Source organism: Brachycentrus maculatus, unplaced genomic scaffold, assembly GCF_059751285.1.
Source record: "Brachycentrus maculatus isolate JH-2025_06_01 unplaced genomic scaffold, ASM5975128v1 h1tg000042l, whole genome shotgun sequence".
Classification (NCBI taxonomy): Eukaryota; Metazoa; Arthropoda; class Insecta; order Trichoptera; family Brachycentridae; genus Brachycentrus; species Brachycentrus maculatus.
In genome coordinates, this window is record NW_028280796.1 from 1,529,180 (window position 1) to 1,554,941 (window position 25,762).

Sequence of the window (25,762 nt, forward strand, 5' to 3'; positions counted from 1 at the left end):
TGTAGAACAATTGTAAATATATTATAAGAAATTTTAATGTTTCATATAAGGTCACTTCAATCTCATAGAACTTACTTTAAATACAGTAAAATAAAGCAGGCAATTTTAAATGTAATAATAACATAATAAAATAAATAAAAATTGGATTGTCAATGCACATTGGCATCTTTGAATGACGTACTAAAGATGCATTATCGATTTTTGCAAAATTAAGAGGACATTTTTGTAGCATAATGCAATATAATGATTCGGTTTTACACTTTTTTTTTAAGAATAAGAAACATGAAATCTGATAATAGAAATAATTACTACTACGCAAGATTTTATTTGTACTGTATTAACCAAAAATTAAGAAAAAATAGTAAATACTTATAGAAAATTCGTATTTCATAAACTCATGATTTTATATTAGTTTATTGAAATTTGTAAAAAATTTAAATTTTAAGATATTTTGCATACGTCCTTGGATCATCTGTATTATTTTAAATATATTACACCCCTAGATCCAAGAAATTGAGTGATATATGGTTGCTTTTTAGGAGACACATTTAAAGCGCTATAACTTTTTTAAGTAGTCATACTGCTATACCGTTTTGTAATAACCGATCGGGATGAAATCTTGGCAATATATAAATGTACAATATACTTGTGTACATGACTAACTCACAAATTCGAGTGTCTCCTGAAAAGTAACCATTTGTCACTCGAGTCCTTCTGGAAACGAGAAAATACATATATCAAATACTTTAATAAAGGCTTTCTGTATATTACTTTAGTTAAGTTTCAACAGATCGTCAACAAAATGCTTGTTTTTCAGGTAGACTGTTCTGTTCTTTACTGTGTGTAAAAAAAATATTGAATGTTTTTTCCAAGGTTTCTATATTTTTATATAACAAAATACTGAAAATCGATTTTTATTTTTTATTTTTGGTATTAATTAACCTGTTAACTGAGCATGACTTATATATATGTCAAAAGTAAGTATTGAGTATGGGTAGGACATATAAATACGTCCTCAAAATGTATGTTGTACCCTTGAACGGGTGAGACTTGTTTATTTGTTTAATGAATGTATGGATGTAGTGAACTTTTGTTTATTTTTTGTTATTGTTTATTTTTCTTTACATTTTTATATGTAACTAAACACTATATATGTTTCACTATCTTTTAATCAATTGATAAAAAAATTATATGCGTTGATAAAAAATTACCTCACGCCTGCATCATAATATAATACTTACCTACGTCTTTATGAAAAGTACACGCCCACTTGAATGTTGCATGATTAAAAAGGATTTTTCCGGTGAACATGTCAATATCCAGTTGATCAATTTGGCCTACTTTGATACTGGTCATTCTATATCGTATTAATAACACAAAAACATGAATACACGGCGATAAATTCTTAATAATAACTATTGAAAATAACTTAACAATTACAGCTTATATATATAAATGAATATGTAGGTAATTCTATAAAATATATTTTTATGGCCACTCTCTCCATAGTACTTGTGCTTCTTTTCAACTTAAAAAAATTAATTAATATAGTATGTATATACATACATGGTAATTTTTAAAATTTAGTTCATGTAAATTTATTTATTTTTAATAGTTGCTCTAATGGAATGTAACAATATTAACTTTCATACACTCAACTAGACCACTCATTTGTACATGTATTATGATATATCATGAATGTTGAAAATTAATCACAAACTCATAACGATGACATTCAGAACAATTGGATTAGATAAATGTGATATTTAGTGCACTTATCTCAAAGAACAGTGACTTTTTGAACATTTATCCTAAAGAATGGTGACATTTCGTTTACTTATCTTAAAGAAAATCAACTTTTATTACACTATCACATAGATAAAATAAGTTTTTAGTACACGTAGCTTAGGATAAAATGTCTTATAATACATTTATTTAATTATGTTACATTCAATTCCTTATGCAAAAAATAGTAATGATAGTGATTTTTTGGGTTATTATGCCATGTTATTGGTAATTTTTACCTACGATCGTAGCTGATAGACGCTGCAATTCAATAAGAAACATCAGCTGGAATTGCTAATGGCACATAGAATAATATCCAAAAAATGCAGCATTTAAAAGGCAGTAAAAATGTAGGCAAATTGGTTAAATAATTAGCTTAAATAAAAAAGTAAACACACAGCTTACAACACAATGTCTTTTAGATAAAACTGACAAATCACCTACAAAAATGGGACTTCAAAGAATAAGATTGCTCAAAGCAAATCTTAATGAACTATCATGAAATGCTTTAATATGATTATACACGAATCTTGAAAGTGCAATGCGATAACAGTAGACTGCCATCTATCGGGCATTTCACATACCAACTGTCAACTGTAAGTTCTACCAGTTTTTATTTTTAGAATTCAATTGTTGGAAAAAAGCATTTGACTAATTTGGAAATACTTTACATCATATATGCATGGTTTTTAAAAGATCGAATAAATGCTGTTAAAACCAGTGTATGAAAGTGCCCACACCCATCGCTTCTCCATTCTTTGTACAAAATACTTGAACAGGGACAACAAACAAAATGTTAATAGTATAGTACAAAGACTAAAGAATCCCATTCTGACCAGGGATGTGTCAAGCTATTGCTTGTAATGACATCACATATTGTCCGCTGTTCACACAAATTGAATAAAGATGTTTAATCATTTCTGTACAGATTTGAATAAGCATAGTACACTGTCTTGTGATTTATAATGTGAATTGAATTTCTGCTGATAATCACAATAATAAATATTTTTAAAAAAAAATTAATTACATTTGAAGTTGATTGTAATGTTATGGATAAATTTCCATTTTAATACGTTTTTAAACAAAAACGTGACACTCGTTAAAAATGAAGCTGACTACAATGAGTAGTTGATTTATGGTTTCGATGCCAGCAAAACGGCAGAATTTTGTTTATTAACAAATTAAAGTATTGACTGTCATTTAGATCACAAGAATTGTAAATGAACTATAAGTAAATAAATGTATTTATTTTGAAAAACAATCACTGTCATTACAAAATGGTTGATCTAATAAAATTGTGTTTTAATGATCACAGCTAATCTCAATTAATGTTTTATTTTTAAAAATATATATTTATAACATATTCTTATTTTAATCACATTAGAATTTGATTATTTGACTCTTAATGAACTAGATATCATACTTCATTTAATCCAGACATATAAAATAAACATATTATGATGGTATGCACGGGCAAACAACTTATTACCATAAAGGGCATTGTGAGAGTGAGTTCACATACTGAGCTGGACAAAATACAACTGTTTTTTTAACAATTTCCACATGACATAACTTTTTTTGCAGATGACTTTTTTCAAATCACCTTGCAACTGACAAAAATTAGACAGAAACTTTGCGTATAGTTTTTTTTTGCTTTGGGCTTTATTTATTTGAAAGGCTTGAACCTAATATGGGATGACAAAGAATTGGTCTATTCTGAAATATTATTCACAATCTGAGATATGGTTTCTTTTTTCACCAGCAAGTTGCTAAACGCGCTAACCACTACTGGGTGGACTTCTATACATAACATGGAAAAAAATCTATTGGATGATAAATAAACTTATGTTGCTAAAAAAAATTACTACTTATATATGTAATTCATTGTTGCATATGCATGTCCTCAATAATAAATATGTATATATTTTTTCAATTTTCAATGTACAGTTTTAGGCCGAATTGTTTTCAGTCATAAATTAGTATTATCATAACTTGTACACTTGGCAAAACAAGCACATAACCTTAAATAAGTGCATTATAACAGCCAATGACTTAAAAATCACATACCTTATCTATACCACTCGAACAATGTTTGCTTAGTGTAAACTCTATCACCTTTTTACGGGCTAGTAACCCGCTGCCTGATAAAATTGTTTACTTAAAATTTTGGTGTTGCGTCTTCTTCGGGGTTCGTTGGCTCCTCGCTCCTTCCGGAGATCTTCTTGCCACTTTCCATCTGGACTTCCAATGTGTCGATCGTCTTCTTGTGCTTCCAGTTTGGGGGGTACCCGTACTTGGGAATGTCGTTCCACCACTGCTCGTTTCCTGATGCCCAAAGGACGAAGATCAAGTTGGTAACTACGAAAACGCCAAAGACAATCCAGAAAACTGTCCGCCATTGTTCAAGGGTGCTCTGCAAGAAATAACACATTAAATTATAAAAAAGGGTATATTAATATGTTGTGAAGAAATAATGTTTTAAGAAAACAAGTTCATCAAGAATTTATTATTTATTCTATCAGACAACCTGTGTTATTTTTCATATATTTTTTTAACATCTCAACAAAGATGAAGAAGAATATGGAAGTCTGGGCATTTACGTGGCTGACGACCGTCATAGGCTGGTTAAAGTGATCACTTTACCAGCCTATGACGGTTGTTAGCCCCGTAAATACCCAGACTTCCATATTCTTCTTCATCTTTGATGTGATGTCAAAAAATAATATGAAAAATAACTCCTAAAATTGGAGATAATCCAGATTTGTAAACAAGTATTTGGACACATTCAAATGTTAAAAACATTTATTTGTAGTGTTAAGATGGTTTGCTTTTTTAGGTTTTTTACCCTAAGGATGATATAGATGAATATGGAAATGTTTTCTCGACATTGTCAGCACTGCGATCGCGTACATAGTACATAGTGTGTCAATGTTTATATCGTGGTGTATCTCAATTTTAACTTAATTTGTCATGGACTTGAGCTTTGATCCCTTTTCCGATTTTTCTTTGATGATTTTTCCCTTTTCCCCTTTTTCTTCCTCCCGCCCCTCTTCCAGGTATTTACAATTAACGACATATGCGAAATTTTGTAAATGGAATATTACAATTACCTGTTTTTTTTTGTTCCTCATTATTGTCTTTGTATTTATGCAACTGTTATGTTAAATTTCCAAATAAATAAATATCAAGATATGTTTCATAGGTAATGGAGACAAATCATCTTTAATTTTATATGAAAGGAAAATGGAAGTCTGAGCATTAGACAGGACAGGAATCTTGAAGCCAGCAAACGTTTATTAGCTGCCTAAAAATTTATGGATTCATAGAAAACACTAGAATATCTCAAATATTTTATGTGTGTCAAAACCAATAGATAATAGACACTATCATTTGTTTCTTAGATGGTGCTGCCATCAGATGAGAAATTTGAGCAGTAAATAGCGTTCTTCATTTTGATATTATTGAAAATTCTCCCGAATAATTACTGTCCGTTCGAATTTATTTTACCTCTGATTTATTTATGTTCATATTTATTTTACCTTTGATTTACATATAGTTAGCCAACATGACAACTGGAGGTAAAATAACTGTAGACTCACTGTACTTACATTTAGGAATGTCTTAAAAATATATGTTACAATGTATGTATTAAAAGAAAGAAACAAATGATAGTTCATGCTAAATTAAAAAAAAAATAATAATAACAATAATAAAACCCTTATCCGCACCCCAATGGTGCATAGGGCACTGCGTCATATAAACGCAGTGTTATCTTGATCGTTTACACATGAAAGAAAGGTGATCAGCCCTCCGCTTCAGGTACCAGTCCAGGGTAATATTGAATAAATATGACAGTGAAAAAATCACTTATATTTATTTTACCCCCCTTGGGAATCGAACCCGGGACCTCCAGAACGGTAGCCGAGCGTGCTGACCATTACAGTACGGAGGCGGAATGCACTACTGTGCACCTTCGAGTTAAGCTTAGACTATGATGTTCTCTGAGTTAATCTAACCATGATGTTTGTGTGAAAGCACTAAAATAAAGAATTGATATGAAGTCAAGGTCCAGTAAAAAAATAAAAACGCATAAAAATTACATATAAAGGTAATGTAATGTACGTCACTTATGAAGGTAAAATAGTAATGTACATCACTTACGAAGGCTGGTGTCTCAGTTACAGATCACAAACTGAGACTAAACTAGTAATGAAAGAGTTCTGTTGGCAGTTTTGAAATATATTTATATTTATTTATTACTTTTAGATTAGAACATTATTTAGCCCTAATAGTAACAATTTCAAAGTACTTACGTCGGGAGTCAAGATTCCCACGAGGTATGGAGTGATGATGCCAGACAGGGCTCCGAGTCCGTTGACGATGGCCATCAGGGTTCCGGCGAAGTTGTTGCTGAGGTCCAGAGCGTTGACCTTCATGCCGGGGAAGAAGGCCCCCATCAGGCCCATGGAGAGGGTGAACAAGGCCACTACGGCCATCTCGTTGTTCCCAGCGTACGATGCAAGAATGATGCAAATTCCAGGTCCAATAGCAGCTGAAATTAACCAAAAAAATATTCAGACACAGCTAATATAGTTTTGTACAAAGGTTTTATTAAATTTCTCAATGTCCAAATGAGTGAAATCTTTATTTTTAGTGCTTTCACATAACATCAAGGTTAGATTAACGCAGAGAACATCAAAGTCTAAGCTCAACTCAAAGGTGCTTAGTTTACACCTGCGCTGTGCCAAGCTGGTTTCCCGCAAGGTATCGGATCCTCTACTGAATGATCTATAAACCATAAGAAAGGTAAACAATAAATGCAACACCCATTTACAAAAAAAAATTTAGTGAGTGAAATCTAGCTATGACTTTACAACACCGCTTATCGTGTTCCTACTTAGGCTAAAAAAAAACAATTTCTAAGGGTTTAATAAGGTAAAAGACATTGCTGCTATTTAGAAAGTAAAATGAAGAAAGAAAAATGGGTAGAAAAATGAGAATAACAGCGATAACAGAGTTGAATACTCGTACTAGTACTAGCTTATGTAACTTGGACACTACTAATATATATGAGAGTCCTTTAACCGGTCCTCTGCCTTAAGCGCATTTACGCGCTCTCCAATGCCGTGCTAGTTAGGCGGGCCATACAAAACTAGCACTCATATTTGTGCTTGTTTCTTCCTATACCAAGCACTAATTATAATTTAAAATGTGGAGCACATATCGCTCACTCCTTTCAAGAACGTCATATATCAAAAAACTAGATTTTTCAGAAGAATGTTTTTAAAGTTTAAAAATATAACACAAAGTATTCAAAATCAAAAAATTAAGCCACTTATTGAACTTTTTACTGTGCCTCAGATCTTTTTAGGTAAAACCTGAAGGTTTTTTCTCCATTTGAAAAATATTTAATATACCATATTTAAAAAAATAATTAAACAATACCTTTTCTTTAAATGCAAAAACAACATTTTCTGCCTTCTAGTGGGTAAATATTAAGCTAAAAATATGCCTCTTTTGCTGGAATACAGTACATTTTCTGGGCATTCCGAAAACATGCACAACTGAAAATTGACGATTTATGACATTTATAATTGTTCTTGAAAGGAGTGAGCGATATGACATATTTAACTGATTTTAAAGTCTGAATAATATCCTCAAAATATAATTATGTTAGATTTTACTTTTCTTAAAATGTTACGGCCTACCTGGAACAGCCTTACTAATATCTTCTGGCACTTAAAGGGTTAAAGCAATGAGATTTCGAGTGACGTAAAGTGTCTTTTCCATACAGAGTATGCTAAGATGATGGCTCGCCATATTTTTGATGAAAGACATGAATATGGCAGTGTTATTGGCTGTCTTTAATTATTACGTGGAAGTGTGATTTGTTTGCAACGTACATATTTAAGATAAATTAACAAAAACATGTTTAAACATCGATCTGAGATTACGGTGACAAAATTGTAAAGATTAGTTTCAGTTTGAGTAAGTTGAGTGCTTAAAATCCGTAAACAAATAGTGTTTGACAGACTTTAAGATAATATTATTTGTTTTTAACTAAGTAGATGAATGTTATATATACACAAAATGTCAAACTCGAGATAACTAAATGAATAATATAAATATTAGTTTAAAATTACTACAATGTCAAATTTTTCAAATATTTGACGGATAACAAACAATCACTTATTAACTGAAAACTATGATCCGGTGCTAGATAAAAAGAAGGTGTGGCATTGGTAAAAAGCAACAAGTAAGCTGCTTCTAATAAAATAATAAAATAAAAACAATTGTAAGTCAATGTTCTTATAACAGCAAAAAAAAACAATTATGATACAGTAATAAAATTTTAACTGTCACTCTGTTGTGTTCCTTTCTGAGTTGTTAATTGTTCATTGTGTTTAATGGGGACAATCAATGAATCGAAAGGATTCATCTGATTTTTATCATTGACGAAGCCGTAAATATACTGATGAATGATATACAGCAAGTCACAACCCGATTATTGCAAGATAAATGATGCTTGGCACAATAGTTTAGAGACTAAAAGGAATGTGTATTTGATTACACATTTTTATCGATTGTTTTGCGGTATGATCGATAATCCTGAAATTATCCGGAACATTGGTCTGTATGTTCCCGATAGTTACCTAAGACAGCGGCGACATAGATTGTTTCACATTCCTATACACAGGACCAACCTGCCGATGGTTATGGCTGTAGGAAGAGCTACCGCTATGTTGAACAATATCTCATTGGACATTGATATGTTCCATGTGTCTGAAGGAGTTTTCCGAAGCGGGATTCTTCTACACCTTTAGCAATAGTATTCTTGCTTATTTTCTATTTTTATTAATGTATACAATTTAAATTTGAGTTTGCAATGTGTATGTTAATTCATAAATTAATAAATTGAATAAATAAAATAAATGAGTCGACATGCATGTTCGCTGGAAAAATTACAGTTGATTTTCCATTTGATGCTGCCTATGGTACCATGCAACTCATCCACACATACCTGACCAGCAGGGTCTCTATAGTATAATAGATATCATCATTTTTGACATCTCAACATAGACGAAGAAAAATATGGAAGTCTAGGAATTTACAGGGGTTACGACCGTCATAGGCTTGGTCAAGTGATCCATTTACACACATGTAAAATTCACCAATTTTACCCATGACTGACAACCACATTACAAAATTTTTGGAACTTCTAAAAAAAATTATCAAACTAGTGACCTAGTACTTGGAATTCACAACAGCCATCTATGTTGGAATAGGGAAAGCTTTATTAAGCAAAGACTCTTTCTATTTGTATGCAAGGTCTGAATCTTATATGAAATTGACACGCTTGAGTTGTTTTTATAAATGCAACAATCAAATATACATATAATATATGTACATATAAAATGCCAACTTGAAGACTAACGCACTTGCTAGGCTTACGAATAAAAAATGTGGGCAGTTATTCACACCATGACCATATATGTAGTACTAATATGAATACATTTTTAAAAATTCAGTCTTTTTTATAAAATATAATATAACGTCCAATTTGTTTTGTTAAATGCCCAATTTGGTTTGTAAAATGTCAATATTCAAAGTGAAAATACTGTATTATTTCAGAGATTAAATTAAGTAGTAATCTGTTCGTAACTGATTTCTATGTTTGGCTCTCTCCTAATAAACATATTTCTTACATAGAAGTAATACTGGCTATAAATTAAAATTACCCAAGATTCTCCTAAAACTAGAAACGAGGAAATCTGAACATTACCTATGGTTGTGAAAATCTTCCTCGCAACAGTGGTGGTCAGCCACTTTTTGTCGATGCACAAATCGCAAATCCATCCGAACCCTATGGAAGTGAACCACATGACAATGTATGGAAGAGTGGCCCAGATTCCGGTCTTCAGCACATCAAACTTCAAGACATCCCTCATGTATTTGGGAAGGTCTGTGACCATCGTGAAGTACCCCCAATCGTGACCAATCTGGAAAAAATATGATGAAAATATTAATTAAAATTGCTAAAGGAAATGGAACAAATACAGCGGGTAGAAAAAGAAGAATAGCAGCGTTGGATAAGAAACTTGGGACTGTATACCTGCAGTGTGACTACACTTAAGGACTGGAAAGGTATTTCTACCTGTTCGATCGATTGATACTTAAGGACGGGAAAGGTATTTTTACCTTTTGCACCGAACTAATTTCAAAGTCAGAGAAGAAGGAATTATTTAATGTTTTTTTATAAATATTATGTACCAATCTCTTTATTAAGTTCTAAACTATATGTACACAATTATCAAATCACAAAAAACACCCGTCCGAAATATGTTAATTCTAGCTAATGTGACTTATACACTGACAATGTGTATAATACAAGCTTGAATGTATCTTCTTCTTCTGCTTACCATTATCTGCACCCACTGGTGTAAATATATGGATCGTATATAAACAGTGTTTTTTTAAAAAAAAATCATACTTTTTCTTTATCTTTTGTTATCTTATTTCTTCACCTCACAGGTCAAGAAATCTTGCATCCCCTATGTCACAGTGATCATATTAGGTCTATTGTGACCTCACTCTCAAGCGATGACAGTGAAGTCACAATAGACCTCATATATAGCTCAATATAGAGCTTATATGTAGACAATGAGTCATGTAGCTCGCGACCTGTCTTAGTGGTAAGAGCTTCACCTTCTCGTATTCTAGTAGTGGTCCTCCAAGGATGTGACAGCAAGGATGAAGAAGAATGGCTTTCATGATATTTTAGCCATCATATGAATGTATGTTAATAATGTCTTTTTTATATTTTTTTCATGATACTTAAAAAAAAGTTTACCACTGTGTAAAAAACAAAATAAGGTCTTTTCAAAACAAAATCAATACTTCAAAATATCAAGTATCGGGATTACAGAAAAGTTGCTGAAGTATCTTATGTTCTTACCTGAGCAGCGATCAAAGCCCACAGTGGAACAGAAGTAAGAATTGCAACCCAAGGAGTCTTGATATCTTTTGGTCTGCCACCTCCAAGAGCCTCTTCCAAATACTTCTTCTCGCTGTCAGAAATAAAGGGGTGAGAGTTGGGATCACTGTAGCAGAGGATAACCTGAAAAAAAATACATATTTACAAATTGAAGGCACAGTGTATATAAAAATATGCACATATTCAAATGCAGCGTCATGTTTAAATTTCAAAGCGAGGGGAAAAAAGTCATGGCGATTCAAGATTTTAAATAAACCAACATTAACAATCTTCATTTCAACATTTTGGGGTGTGTTCAAACCCTTATTCACAAATCCGGGTTACTCCACTAAGGAGCTATTTTAACATTTTGACATTTCAACACATATAAGTAAGAATAAGTTTTGTAGAAAAATTTGAGTAGAGTGGTTGTCAATCATTGGAAGAATGGTAAATGTTACACGTGTGTAACGTGATCACTTATCCAGCCTATAACAGGTCAAAAACCCTGTAAATACCCCGACTTCCATGTTCATCTTCATCTTGGTTTAGATGACAAAATGTATTTACATTAATTTTAAATCATGTAAAAATAACTCCCACTTGGAGATAATCCAGATTTGTGAACAAATATTTGGACACACTTAAAATGTTGTAAAATGTATTTACATTTTTATTTTTATTGATTATCAACCTCTTTTTATTCCCGAACAATACTTTTGTTAGCAAAATTATATGACACAAACTAACACTGTCAATAAGGAATCAGAGGATAACGGTTGCTCTACGCATAGTTTTTTCGTTATATTTAAAATTGGTCATAATAATTCTTCCAATTGGTCCCAACATAATTCTCTCTCTATGGTCTCAATCCTGTGGATTGGTCTGCAGCAACAAATGGCACATCCTTCACCATTCCGGTCATGCGAAACCCTATAGGATGAGCTGAAAAGGGTTTTGCAATACAGTATACACTTTAAGCGTATTTTAAGTTTACTTTTACTTTATATAGTAAACTCTTTAAGCTCTTTATTAATGTTTCTGTAATACCACTAAGAAATAACCTTCCTTATAATTTTACTAATTATAGACAGAATTCATATTTTTGGCGAATGTTTTACAATTTTAATCTCGAAAATAATCACATAAGTGCTTGCTCTCCGAATAATGGTTAATTGTGGATTTGTATGTTAAGGTGAGTGTGTGTGGGTGCGTGTGTGTATATGTGTGTAGGTGCCATGTAAGCATATGTGTGTGTGAGTGTGTTTGTTTGCGAATGAATGTTTTTTATACATCATGTATCTATTTGTGAAGATCTTTAATTGGCTTTGTGTTAATTGTTTTGTTAACTGTCTTGTATATGTAGCTGTTGGTTTTCCTAAAAAAAATTACAATAATGATTGACAACGTACCCATAGAACAAACCACAGAAGACCGATTCCTCCAAACAAGTAGAACACGGAAGGCCAGCTGCCGTTGTTCATCAGCACTCCGGACAGTAGGGTGCCGGCTATGTTTCCTATCTGGGCACCGCCGAACACGAGTGAACCCATGCGACCCCTCTCTTCCAACGGAGCCCACTGCGCCAGCAGAGCATTGAGAGCTGGGAAAGTAGTACCCTGAAAAGAAAAGGAAAGAAAATAATTATAAATGGTTTCTTGTTGACTTTGTGAGGATTTGAGTATTGAGGCGTAGGATACAGCAGCCCGTGGTAACAACTGTTGGCAAGAAACGGCGATTTAATGAGATAGAGCAGTATTTTATTTATTGTTTCGGCATTTACTTTGTGGTAAGACATGTTACAATGATTAAAGACAACACTTCGTTTTTAGATAGAGCAGTAGTCAAAGAGCCAAATATCTACAGTACAAAGATTAAGGTTTCTAAATCAGACCAAATTTAAGCAATAACCTTGTGATTTTGCATTTTAAAATTAAAATATATCTTTGTTTTTAAATCATTTATTAATAAATAATTAATATTTTATTATTACTTAATTATAATGTCTACCAGTTTCGAAGCTAAATGCTTCTTTTTCAAGACTGATTTGTATTAGTTGTGTCGGGTTGTGGTCCCATGGTTAGTGTCGTGGACTTCTTAAGTCAGAATTTCTCAGTTCGAGCCCACTCTACCACAATTTGATACCTATTTCTAATAATGAGCCGCTTAGGCTCACAGAAATAGTAAATTGAAGTAATTTTGTAAAATAATAAAAACGCAAATAGGTACTTCTCTTTTTATGCATTTTTTAAAAAATAAAAATAAAAATTATATATATATATATATATATATATATATATATATATATATATATATATATATATATATATATATATATATATATATATATATATATATATATATATATATATATATATATATATATATATATATATATATATATATATATATATATATATATATATATATATATATATATATATATATATATATATATATATATATATATATATATATATATATATATATATATATATATATATATATATATATATATATATATATATATATATATATATATATATATATATATATATATATATATATATATATATATATATATATATATATATATATATATATATATATATATATATATATATATATATATATATATATATATATATATATATATATATATATATATATATATATATATATATATATATATATATATATAATAGTTTCAAACAAAAAAAAAAAGTTTATATTGCATAGATGGGTCAGAATGGTAACCAAACGTTTGTTTGAACAATTTGGCATTATTGATTTTTTTTAGTATAGTTTAAATTTTCCACAAATTTAACATACTTACAATGATTGCAGAAAACACTTGTTTTTTACCACATGAGTTTTATTATAGACTACATGTTTCATAAGTTAAACTTCCATCATTCAGGTCTGTATAATAACAGACCTAAAATATGTTATTATACAGATCCGAATGATCGAAGTTTAACTTCTGAAACATGTAGTCTATAATAAAACTCAAGTTGTAATAAAAACAAGTGTTTTCTTCAATCATTGTAGCATGTCTTACCAAAAAGTTAATGCCGAAACAATAAATAAAATTTAACAAACCATATATTTAAGTCACGAAATAACTATTTTGAACATTGATAAAATTTCTTATAAGCGCTTAGCGTTTGACAGAACGACATAAGTACTAACATGATTGTTAATTTACGCGTAATTTATTTTGTCTGCATTTATTTCTAAATTTAGCTACTTTAGATATATAAAATGACATTCTTGCATTTATTGCAATTTATTCCATTTCTGCATATATATGATATAATAATAAATAATCAGATTATATCACATATTACCTATGAGGTTACGACGCCATATGATGGCCTGTAATTATTGTATTTTCTCAGTGTCAGCGCTTTTTTTTCTCCGTGTACTTAGCAAGGCGAGTAAAGATAGCGATAAGACTTTACTGTTTAGTTTTACTATTAAATAATATGATCAAAGTGTGCATTTCTCTATGTCATTCTGCCGATATTAATTTAACGCGTAGCTGAAGACATCTTTTGGCTAGCCATGATTCTCCACCATGTGTGAGAGATAGATGTTCGAATGGTGAAATAAGGAAAGAATGCAAGACTGAGATAAGCATTATAGATAAAATAAAGGTGTGTTGAGATGGTTTGGACATATAGAACGAATGAGTGGGAAAAGAACGGTAAAACAAATTTATGAAGCGATTGTCCATAGTTGGTAAAAGAAGCAGTAGAAGACCGAGAAAAACTAGTCACGATCAGGTATGTCAAACACTTGAAAGCGGTTAGGTTAGGAGTCGAAATAATCAGCGGGCATGTATGAGGAGATACATGAATGTGGAAGAGGCGTAGAATGCTTGCAAAGACAAAGTGGTGTGGCGTTCTATTCTCTCTGCCTACCCCTGCGGTGAAGCAGCGTGATGGTTAATTAGTTAGGTTGGATTATGATTTTCCACCACAAAAGAGCGTCATATTCCAAAAGCAGGTTTAAACAAACAAAAAATATTAATAGATCAAATTCAGCAAAACGTAGTTAAACCGCGAAGTAGGTATTTAAGAATAATAAAAAAATAGCCTTGATCCATTATATAAATAAAACGTAGCGTTTTATGACCTCTGCTATACAAAAAAAAATGTCTAAAAACAAAAGCTTCTCTTCCGTAGATGAAAAATGTAATTAAAATCGTCAAAGTCAATACGATTCGGTCGACCCCCGGGTGGTCTAGTTCAGTGTCCCACAAAGTGTGTGCCGCGGCACACTGGTGATGATTACGAGGTGATTAGTTGGTGTGCCGCGGAAAAAAGTCTAGTTTTTTTAAGATAACATCCGTATAAACAATTGCTCCAAATTTTGATCTCCTACGCTGTGTTAAACAGGCTCACATTTCGCATTAAACGTAATATGTTAATTTTTATAATAAATCAATACAAAATCAAAAACATTTTGTTTTTTCTTTGGTGTACCTCAAAAATTTCTTGGTTTGGTAGAACAGAAAAAGTTTGCGGAACACTGATCTAGTTGTTGAAAAAATTCTTTGACTTTAACTCTATCAATGTAACTCGATCACTGATGCAATAAGGATGGCACGCTTTACAGACACTTTTATCTGTGTCATTGTCAAAAAGTATTGTAAAATAATAAATAATATAATAAGATGAAATAATTTTCGAGGCCAGTAGGTATTTAAGAATCGATTGGCACAATGCTACAAGTGCAAGAAACGCAAGGCGCTCTAATTCTAATCGTTTTTTTTTTGTTTCGACAAAACGTGTTTTATTGTTCTGGTCTATTACTATTAGAAGTTTGTTCCTTGCTTGTTTTCCTGTATATTTTATTACTAGAAGTGTTGTTAGTATGTGCAGTAAACGACCAGTAATTACAGAATTGTTCGTTGATTGGAACTAGTAACGGTGTTAGGTAGTTTCGCTTAAAATACTATACCCGAATAAGATTCTCCAGATAAAAATGAGCATAAAAAACAGCGACCTTAAAAATGTTTTTTTTTTTAAATATTGAATGCATTAACTTTGTGGATCATATTGATATATTATTTTGAGAAAAAAAAAGACTTTGTTTTTTGACCCACTCACATTTTTATTAACAACCAACTAGTTTCGGCTTCAACCTGTTGCCCTCTTCAGGGTTTAAGTCATAAACTAGTTTGTTGTTAATAAAAATGTGAAAGGATAAAAAAATAAAGTCTTTTTATTTCTCAAAATAATACCTTCAAAATGCTTTATATAATAACATAAACACTACCTAAGTCTTTTCCCGCATGCATTTTATTTGGCCAGTGACCGGGTTTTGTTATTACCGATATCAACGAAACCCGGTCACTGGTCAAATAAAACATTTATGGAAAAAACTATGTAGTTTTTTTAAATTTATTATAGAAATATTTTATGTGTCCCAATTTGATATCTATGGTTCCTTTTTATATGAAAGAAGATGGAAGTCTGAGCATCCCAGGACTTTTATTTATCAGGAAATTTATCATTAATCCATCATCTATTTTTAGTTGATTTGAAGACGTGGAAATGCCGTTTATTTTGTAGAAAATGCCTGTTTTAAGAGCAATCGACTACAGTTTTCTTTATCGAATTCACCTGTCTATTTTCACGGCAAAGGTGCAATATTATGTATTTCAATTCATCAATCTTGAAATATATGTATATTCTTCTCATATTTTTTGCCTCACCCGATTACTTTGTGATCGCTAAGCCAGCCAAATGCCAGGTCGTAAGCCCTTAGATCCTCAGACTTCCATATTTTTACATATAACAAAAGAACTACAGATATTTCATATCAAGTTGGGACACCTATGAAATTGAAACCAACCCAGAGATTCAAACCAACATTTTAAATATTATTTTCTTACCTCACCGAGTCCCTCCAGGACCCTGAGCGCGATAAGCGCCTTATATCCTCCCGTCTGGATGACGACTGGCGTAATGAGGGTGAAGACGGCTGTAGACAGGATGCCCAGACCGAGGGAGTACTTCCCGCCGAACTTCTCGGCGATTATACCCCCAGGAAGATGGGTCACGATGTACCCGTAGAAAAAGGAACTCAGAATTATCCCTTGGGTCTCTTCCGACCAGATGTAATATTCCCTCTGGAAGAAAACACCACAAATAGTATTATTCACAACATTTTGAGTGTGTCCAATTTTTTTATATCCATTATGCGCACCCAATGGTGCATAGGGCACTTCATCGTAGCGACACAGTGTTATCTTGATCGTTAATTGCATGAAGGCAAGGTGATCAACCCTGCGCTAACAGTCCAGGGTGATATTAAATAAATATGAGAATGAAAAATCACCCATATTTATTTTGACCCCCCTGGGAATAGAACCCGGGAACTCCAGCACGGTAGCCAACGCGCTGACCACTACACTACGGAGGTGTCCAAACACATGTTCACAAATCTGGATTATCTCCAGATTTTTATTTTATTTTTATATTTGTTAATTGCCTTGGAAAAGTGCCTATTATGGACAAGGATTTATGGCATATTTATTTCATATCTTTTAAAAATTCAAGTGGATGTGTATAGTTCATAATAAACAAATAAAGTTGATCCCTAATTGATTATCTCCAATCAGGAGATGACATTATTTTATGACATCTTAATATTTGTAGATGAAGAAGAAATAATATGGAGTCTGGGCATTTACAGGGCTACGACTTAGCCTATGAAGGTCGTGAGCCCTGTGAATGCCCAGGCTTCCATATTATTTCTTCTTCATCTATGTTGAGAGGTCAGAAAAATTATGTAAAAACTTTATTTAATATTTTACGACAACAAAAATATAAATATACTAAAATATAGAGTATAAAGCGTTTAATAATTTCGACAAAAAATTATTTAATACTTACATCCCCCTTCCAGCATCCTTCATCGGTACAAATAATATCAGGATCTTCAGTCTAAAAAAAATAAAAACAGAATTAACAAAACAGTCTTTATTTTAATTTATTTTTCACTAACTTATTTTTTATTTATTCAATCTTACAAAAAATAACAATATTTTTAATAAAAATTAAGTATCCTCACTGGGTTTTCCTATGCCAAATGTTTTATGGCCCCACATATCACTCACTCCTTTCAAGAACCTCATAAATAAAATTAAAAAAATAGTTGTGCATGTTTTCGGAATGCCCAGAAAATGTACTATATCCCAGCAAAAGCGGCATATTTTTAACTTAATATTTACCCGCTACAGGGCAGAATGTGTTTTTGCATTTTGAAGAAAAGGTATTGTTTAATATTTTTTTCAAATATACTAAATATTTTTCAAATGGAGAAAAAACCTTCAGGTTTTACTTAAAAAGATCTGTTGCAAAGTAAAAAGTTCAGTAAACGGCTTGCTATTGATTTTTAATACATTGTATTATATTTTTAAACATTAAAAACATTCTGAAAAATCAAGTTTTTTTTATTTATGACGTTCTTGAAAGGAGTGAGCGATATGACAAATGGCAAATTAATTTTCTCTTAAACCCAGGTAATATTTGACGTAATTGATATTTTTCTTAAAAAAACGTTTTTGTAATGAATTAGTTGTTTTTCGAAAAAGATACATGATTTTGAAGAATTGAAAGGTAAGGAGTTAAAAAATTTAGAAAAACATTTTTTCAACATAAATTCTAAAAAAGTCTAATTCCAATATATGTATATTCTAAAACAAAAATCAGCGTGAATACACGTCCAGCCTTCATCACGGCCGAGCGCGTTGTGATTTAAAATCTTGTGATCTAGGCCTTGTTAGGTATTATTGTACTTTGTCTTGAATAGTGCACTCGTGGATGCTATGGCAGAATGACACGACCTTTTTTGTATCTACCCATTTCAAATATCCAAGTATTAACTGCAATTTTTTTTAAAGTTCCGTTATTTAATGATTTTATGGATAATTTTAGGTTATGCAGCTTTATTGCGAAATTCACCAAGTGGTATGTCTTTGATATTGACTAATTGTTGCTGTTCAAATAAAAGGTGAAATAGTTTTAAAATGAAAACAAAATGAAAAAAAAATCGCATGTGTTTTTTAAGTGTGTAAATACATGTGGTGCTATGGTAGTGAAGGGTAGTATTGTTTGCATGCTATGGTAGTGATTGTCCCGACGAAGAGACGGGTACGTCTCGAAACCGGTAGACATAAACATTCCGGTGAGTGGTTATATACTAATATTATTAACATTTTAGTAAAAAAAAATTAAATGACAATAATTTATGATAATTTATTGAGAATTGATTTGTATAAAATTCCTGAAATTTCAAGAGAGAATACCTTCTCTACAAAGTATGTAAATTGGCAAGCTTCATTCAACCAACCATAGCCTTCTCAGTAAAATATTCTTAACAATTTTTTTTTATATGTATATTATTGGCGGCATTCGCGTTCTTTGAAACGAGCATATAAACCAAATACTCACTCCTTACATCAGTTTGGACCCCGTGCGCTTACAATCAATATTAATACAACCCGATTCGTAGAGATTACAGAAACTTTATAAAAAGTAGAAATTTGAAAAAAACGTTGTTACTCTTCGGCTGTCCAAACTTAAAACACAGTAAGGGACATTTTTTTGTAGTACGTTTTTTTGCATTTTTGGATTGAGTAGAGTCTACTTAGTCCAAAAATGCAAAAAAACGTACTGCAAAAAAATGTCCCTTACTGTGTTTTGAGTTTGGACAGTCGTCTTGCCCTTGCATGCTTCTATTCGTTCGAAAAACGTCACTTTGACAGTTATTTTTTATACTAATCCAAATACTTGCCGTATACTAAATATAAGATAGGAGAACCTCTCCTAAAGGGTATATCTGTTGATAGATAAATATCCAAATAACGGTAAATTATTGTACAGATAAATCTTGTCCGCCTCTTAGGTGTAATGGTTAGCGTGTTGCTAGCTACCGTGCTGGAGGTCCCGGGTACGATCCCAGGGGGGGAGTGAAAATAAATATAAATGATTGTACACTCTAATATGTATTTAGATATAACCCTGGACTGGTTCCTGAAGCACAGGAATGATCGTGTAAGTAACGATCAAGATAATACTGCGTCACTATGATGCAGTACCCTATGCACCATTGGGTGCACTTTTGGACACTATCAAACGGTAAGGATTTTTTTCAATGTTAGGATAAAAAGACGTTGGCCACAAATATGTACAAAAAGGATTTATCTCCACAAACGACAGTAATTGAATGAAATACTTAAATTTAGATTAATTTCATTCCAAAATATTGAACAGAATTAACTTTGCGTTCAATTCAATGTATATAGTGGTACAAAATACTGGATATAAACAGTTAATTCCAGTATTTTGTTTCGTCAAGTTTTGGACACATTCAAGATCTAATTCTTTTAAATAATGATGGCACGTCTGCGTCGAGTCGACAGTAAAGTAGTCCATCCTTGAAGGATGAACCGCGTGAATGTTATCCGAGAAGGTACTGTTTCCTTTATCGGTGTACGTTTCCTATTATGCGACAATGGTTTTCTGAAAGCAAGTCGCTTTTGTATGGTCACGTGTCAGAATTACGTAAACGCCGCAAACGAATTGATATGTTAACCGCACAACGAATCATGTATTTAATACAATAGCTTTGTACCTGCGTGATATTTAAATACACGAAAAAACGTGGTGTTGCGAGGAAAACTCCGACATTTCTTACGGCATTTTTTGAGTATGATATTACACAGTAAATTAAGAAAGAAATTAAAATTAAGAAAGGTGTGTTGAGATGGTTTGGACATGTAGAACGAATGAGTGAGGAAAGAACGGTAAAACAAATTTATGAGGCGAATGTTAGCGGGAAAAGAAGCAGAGGAAGACCGAGAAAAACATGGCACGATCAGGTATGCCAAATACTTGAAAGTGGTCAGGTTAGGAGTCGTAACAATCGGCGGGTATGTATGAGGAGATGCATGAACGTGGAAGAGGCGAAGAATGTTTGCAAGGACAGAGTGGTGTGGCGCTCTATTCTCTCTGCCTACCCCTGCGGGGAAGCGGCGTGATGGTTAGTTAGTTAGTTTTTTATAACATTGTAACTTTTCTTGAATGTTTTTCGCAGATATTTTGTGGCACTTTTTATAAACTTAATAAAATTATGTAAATAAACAACTTTGTTTTGACCACTTTTTTTATTATTAGTACACTTTAACCTACCGGTTTCAACAAGAACCTTGTCGCCATCAGGGTTTATTAAATTCTATTACATTAAAATCATTAAAATACTCATAATTAATTACATTCCCTTACCAAAAACTTCCACACACTCCGTAAAAAATCCTAAATATTATGTTTGCATTGCGTAGCAACTCCAAAAAACAACTACAAATGGAATCACCCAAAAACAGTATGAAGCCGCAAAATAAAAATAACATGTAGGATTTTTTACGGAGTGTGTGGAAGTTTTTGGTAAGGGAATGTAATTAATTATGAGTATGTTAATAATTTTACTGTTTTAGAATTTGATAAACCCTGATGATGACAAGGTTCTTGTCGAAACCGGTACGTAAAAGTGTACTAATAATAAAAAAAGTGGTTAAAACAAAGTTGTTTTATTTTATAAACATTGTAACTAACTAACCATCACGCAGTTTCTCGCAGGGCTAGGCAGAGAGATTAGAATGCCACACTACTCTATCTGAGCAAACATTATTCGCATCTTCCATATTCATGCATCTCCTCATACATACACGCCGATTATTCTGACTCCTGACCTGACCGCTTTCAAGTATTTGACATACCTGATCGTGCTAAGTGTTTCTCAGTCTTCCTCTGCTCCTTTTTCCAACTACATTCGCCCATAAATTTGTTTTACCGTTCTTTTCTCTCTCATTCGTTCTACGTGTCCAAACTATCTCAACACACCTTTCTTAATTGTATCGATAATGCTTATCTCAGCTTTCCATTCCTTCCTTATTTCATAATTCAAACATCTATCGTACATCGTTTGGCCGCACATAGATCTGAGGGATCGCATTTGACTGCATTCAGTTTTTTTTCATCCTTCTTTTACTAGCTCAGTGCCTCACTTCCATAAATAAGGGTTGGAACCAGGTCTCCGTTATGTACTGGCAGTCGGGTTTTTATTTGCTATAACTGATTTAAGTCCACCATTCACTCTGTTACTAGGATTTACTCTCCTCTCTATATCTTTATCAATCTTTCCATCCCTAGAAGACATTCTTCTCAAGTATACAATATCATCAACCTGTTCCGTAATTTTCACGTTTACCAATATTTCACACCCAGATCTAAATTCATCTCTTTCAAAAACGATACTTTTGGATTTGCTAACATCAATCAGTAAATCACTCTCCTTGCTCGCATTATCGTCTGTCACAATACATTTTAAGAAATAGTGGTATTTTAACAATGGCAAATTTAATTAAAAATAAAAATGAAAAATTAAAATTCAGGTACTCACATCGTTTCTATACACCATTTCGGTGATGGCCAAGTTTAGACAGACTCTCATGGTGTAGGCGTTGGCTATAGCCAAGAATCCCATGATAGCGAACACCCATCTTTGCGGTATTATAAATACTGAAACAAAAAAAATTACATTATTAGGATAAAATAAAAATTCAGTACTTTTCATGATAATCCAGTTACATATTATTTTATATCTAGACTATCCAATACCCGGCCGTGCAGTGCTACGATTCATTGGGATTAAATGGGAGAGAAATAAAATAAAAACTACATATTTAAAATATGTTTAATTTCACAGCGCTTGGGGAGTATTGAAAATATTGGAAATTTATGCAACGCAATCAAAAACATTTACAATCACCCTAAAATTTTACGATGGAGACCTTAGAAGAACAAAAGAGGTGTCGGAAGACCCCAAAAGAGATGGTCCAACGATATAGTCGCTGTGGGGGGTAGAAACTAGTTGCAAGCAGCAAGCGATCGAAGGAAATGGAAAGAAGGGGAAGAGGTTTATATCCAGCAGTGGAGGACAAAAGGCTCATGAAGAAGAAGAAGAAGATTCGAAAATACTATGTGACAGCAGATGTCAAGAAGCACGCTGCCCGTCGTTATCAATGTTTAGTAATGCGTTGGCTGCTGTTCTGTTCAAAAGATGACACTGCCACTGTAACAAAAAACCATTCTTCCTCGGTTTTCTCGACTCACCCCCCAACTCCTAACCTGATCCTACTATTTCTGCGACGTGTTTTCAAAAACCACATATCTAAGCTTAAAAGATATTATACTTAAGGCGCATGCGCAGGAAAGGTCTCTATTAAATTTATTGAATAAAATAGATCCTGTTTGAATTGACATAAAATTCACGTACTGCATGACGTCGGTATCGTTATAGAAAAGAAAAACCCCGAGCATTACAAAGTAAAACTTAAAAATATTAATTATTTGTCTCACGAATCAAATCGTGTGGTTAAATGTCTATTGTTGCTTCGGTTAATACAGATTGATGACGTAAATAGAGGCATGACTTTCGGGAATAGCCATGTCCAATTTCAATCAAATAGAGGGAAGTCTATCGGAATCATGTCGACCTCACTGCTTGGTACAATAATTGATTCATAAGAAAAACATACAATCAATAAATCTTGTTCATAATGTAAATCAAACTAATGTATATATATTTTTTTCATTAATTGATTTGACAGTCACCTTGTGGTAAAATCTATACATTTTAATTTAAGTTTTACTTAGTAAATATTAGTATTTCTTAAAATCTATTGTAACATGTGTTTTGCTGCATTTTTCATCATTTTCAAACACCGTTTACGGTATTTTAAATACATGGAAACATGTTTCACAATAGATTTTAAGAAATAGTGGTATTTACTAAGGAATACTTAAATTAAAAATGTAATTTACCATATTAAACTCCTCAAATAAATTAAATAATATTTGTAGCGTTTGCTTTTTAATATTTCATATATATTCAAGCGACAAATACCGAAAAAACTTCAAATAAACTTCCAAGTACAAAGTACTTCTCCAGATCTTACTGTAGCTGTACAATGTGTAGTATGAAAATGAAAATGGTCACAATAGGAAGGAAGACACCATTACCATATATTTGCTAAACACGAAATTGCACAATTATTCACAACTTTCATGATAATTATGACGCAGAAATCTTGCTAATTTGTCCCGAGCTAGGTTTTCATGAAAATATTTACACAAACATGTAGGTAGCTACCTCGCAAGAATATAAGTTTCCCAATAAAAACACACTAAGCAAATAAACACCTCGAACAAATAAACACGTTTTTTATTTAAAACAAAACGGTTTTTATTATTTTTAAGGCCTAAACCCATTTATTGATAGGTATCATATAAATAAAATATGTAACAAAACATTTAAAAGTTATTGATAATTTAAAGTCACCTTAAAATCGTTAATCAAACATAGATAAATAAAATTATGTAAATAGTATTTAAAAATACTCGTTAGAAATATTAAATAATAGTAAAAATTTAATATAAGCAATACTTGAAATGTTACTTCGTGGTTTTTCATTTTCATTGAATAATAAAGGCTAGTTTTAAATCACTTTGTATCAATATTTATTTATTCTTGTCGTCTGCCACGTTCTGGTATATCAGTTCATCTTTCGAGACGTTTTAAACTACAGAATCATATTTTATTTTTACCTCGTCTTTCTGATATACTTGAGCTGCTTCAATCACCCAGGTAACAATGAAAATCATATTAAAGCGTATTGATTATTCAGCAAATATCAATGTATTCATTTGTAACAACTGATAAAATAATAATTCATATGATTCGTAAAAACCTATTTGTTTTGTATTGTATTGTATTGTTTCTTCCAAGACATCAATTAGTAGATATTATGCTTAATCAAGTGTGGAATATCATTAGTATGTTCCCTTAATAGCTTAATAATTAAATGCACAAATAAATATTGATTGAATTTCTAGTAAAAAAGCCGGTCGCCTTTCAAAGTAACATACGTTTCTTAAATTTCGTGTATTAAAATTCTCACAAAAAGTTGAAGGAATTTGATTGTCTTAAAAAATTCGTCAAAAATCAGATATGTAAATACCTCATTAAAATACTCATTTCGTATAAATCAAACATTTTTAAGTACAAATTTAGCATTGAATTAATAAATACGCTTTTGAAATTTACATAAAAACATAATCCAATAATCACTTTGATCAATTAGGAAAAATCTCTAAATTCTCTTTACATTCGTAGCGCAAAAAAACTACTGAAAATGATAGAGGAATTTTTAACAAAAAATCGATACACTGTGATTGCTTAATAAGGTAAAATACTAAAAATATTTTTTACATCTGCTATAATAACATTCCTCAGTGTTTTACTAGAATTTATTCAAATATATATTTTTTATAAAATTACAACATATTAATACATATTTTGACACAATATACCAAGTAATAAATTTATAATCGCATACAAAACTTTTATGTTTACACATATATATTTTATTAAATATAAACTTAAGTACATATCAATATTTGGCTTAAGTTTATAAAATGTGTTTTTGTATCTAACATTAAATTATGTGATGCTTATAAGTTATTTTTTAATACTTTTGCATTCCTTCAGTGAAACGACTATGAGATTTTGCTGATTAAATATTATTTAATACTAAAATTCTATTGTACCTTTCTTGAAAAAGACAAAAATCATCTGAATATAAACCAATATTTATTATAACATTAGTAATTCAAGAATGCCTTAATAAAAAAACATATTCTTATTGCCATCGAAGCGATTTCGATTACAAAAAGACTCAGTGTAAATTTTATAATGTAATAAAAAAAAACATTTATTTATTATACACTAAAATCGAAAAGCAGAATTTAAATTTGCCTTAGGTTAACCTCTAATCACATTGCAAAAGTAAATTATGTTAATCAAACATGAATTGATATTCAAAAACCGTGTTTTTACAGCGGCACGTAAATTGCCTAATTTATTTGC

General features: G+C 31.6%; 1 protein-coding gene across 2 annotated transcripts in view; it reads right to left on the bottom strand.

Moving 5' to 3' along the window:
- Positions 1-3,171: 3,171 nt before the first annotated feature.
- Positions 3,172-25,762, bottom strand: part of LOC148312386 (dietary and metabolic glutamate transporter-like) — a 92,659-nt gene continuing 70,068 nt past the window's right edge. Inside the window, exons 2-9 of one of the 2 annotated variants that reach the window (XM_088277397.1) lie at positions 22,235-22,353; positions 17,668-17,718; positions 16,665-16,901; positions 12,172-12,378; positions 10,742-10,903; positions 9,569-9,785; positions 6,099-6,337; positions 3,172-4,198 (exon numbers count right to left, since the gene is read on the bottom strand). In XM_088277397.1, the coding sequence (XP_088133523.1) occupies positions 3,944-4,198; positions 6,099-6,337; positions 9,569-9,785; positions 10,742-10,903; positions 12,172-12,378; positions 16,665-16,901; positions 17,668-17,718; positions 22,235-22,353 (1,487 nt within the window). In that variant the 3' untranslated portion in view covers positions 3,172-3,943. The remainder of the gene's footprint in view (positions 4,199-6,098; positions 6,338-9,568; positions 9,786-10,741; positions 10,904-12,171; positions 12,379-16,664; positions 16,902-17,667; positions 17,719-22,234; positions 22,354-25,762) is intronic. The other variant, XM_088277396.1, reaches the window with a different exon arrangement.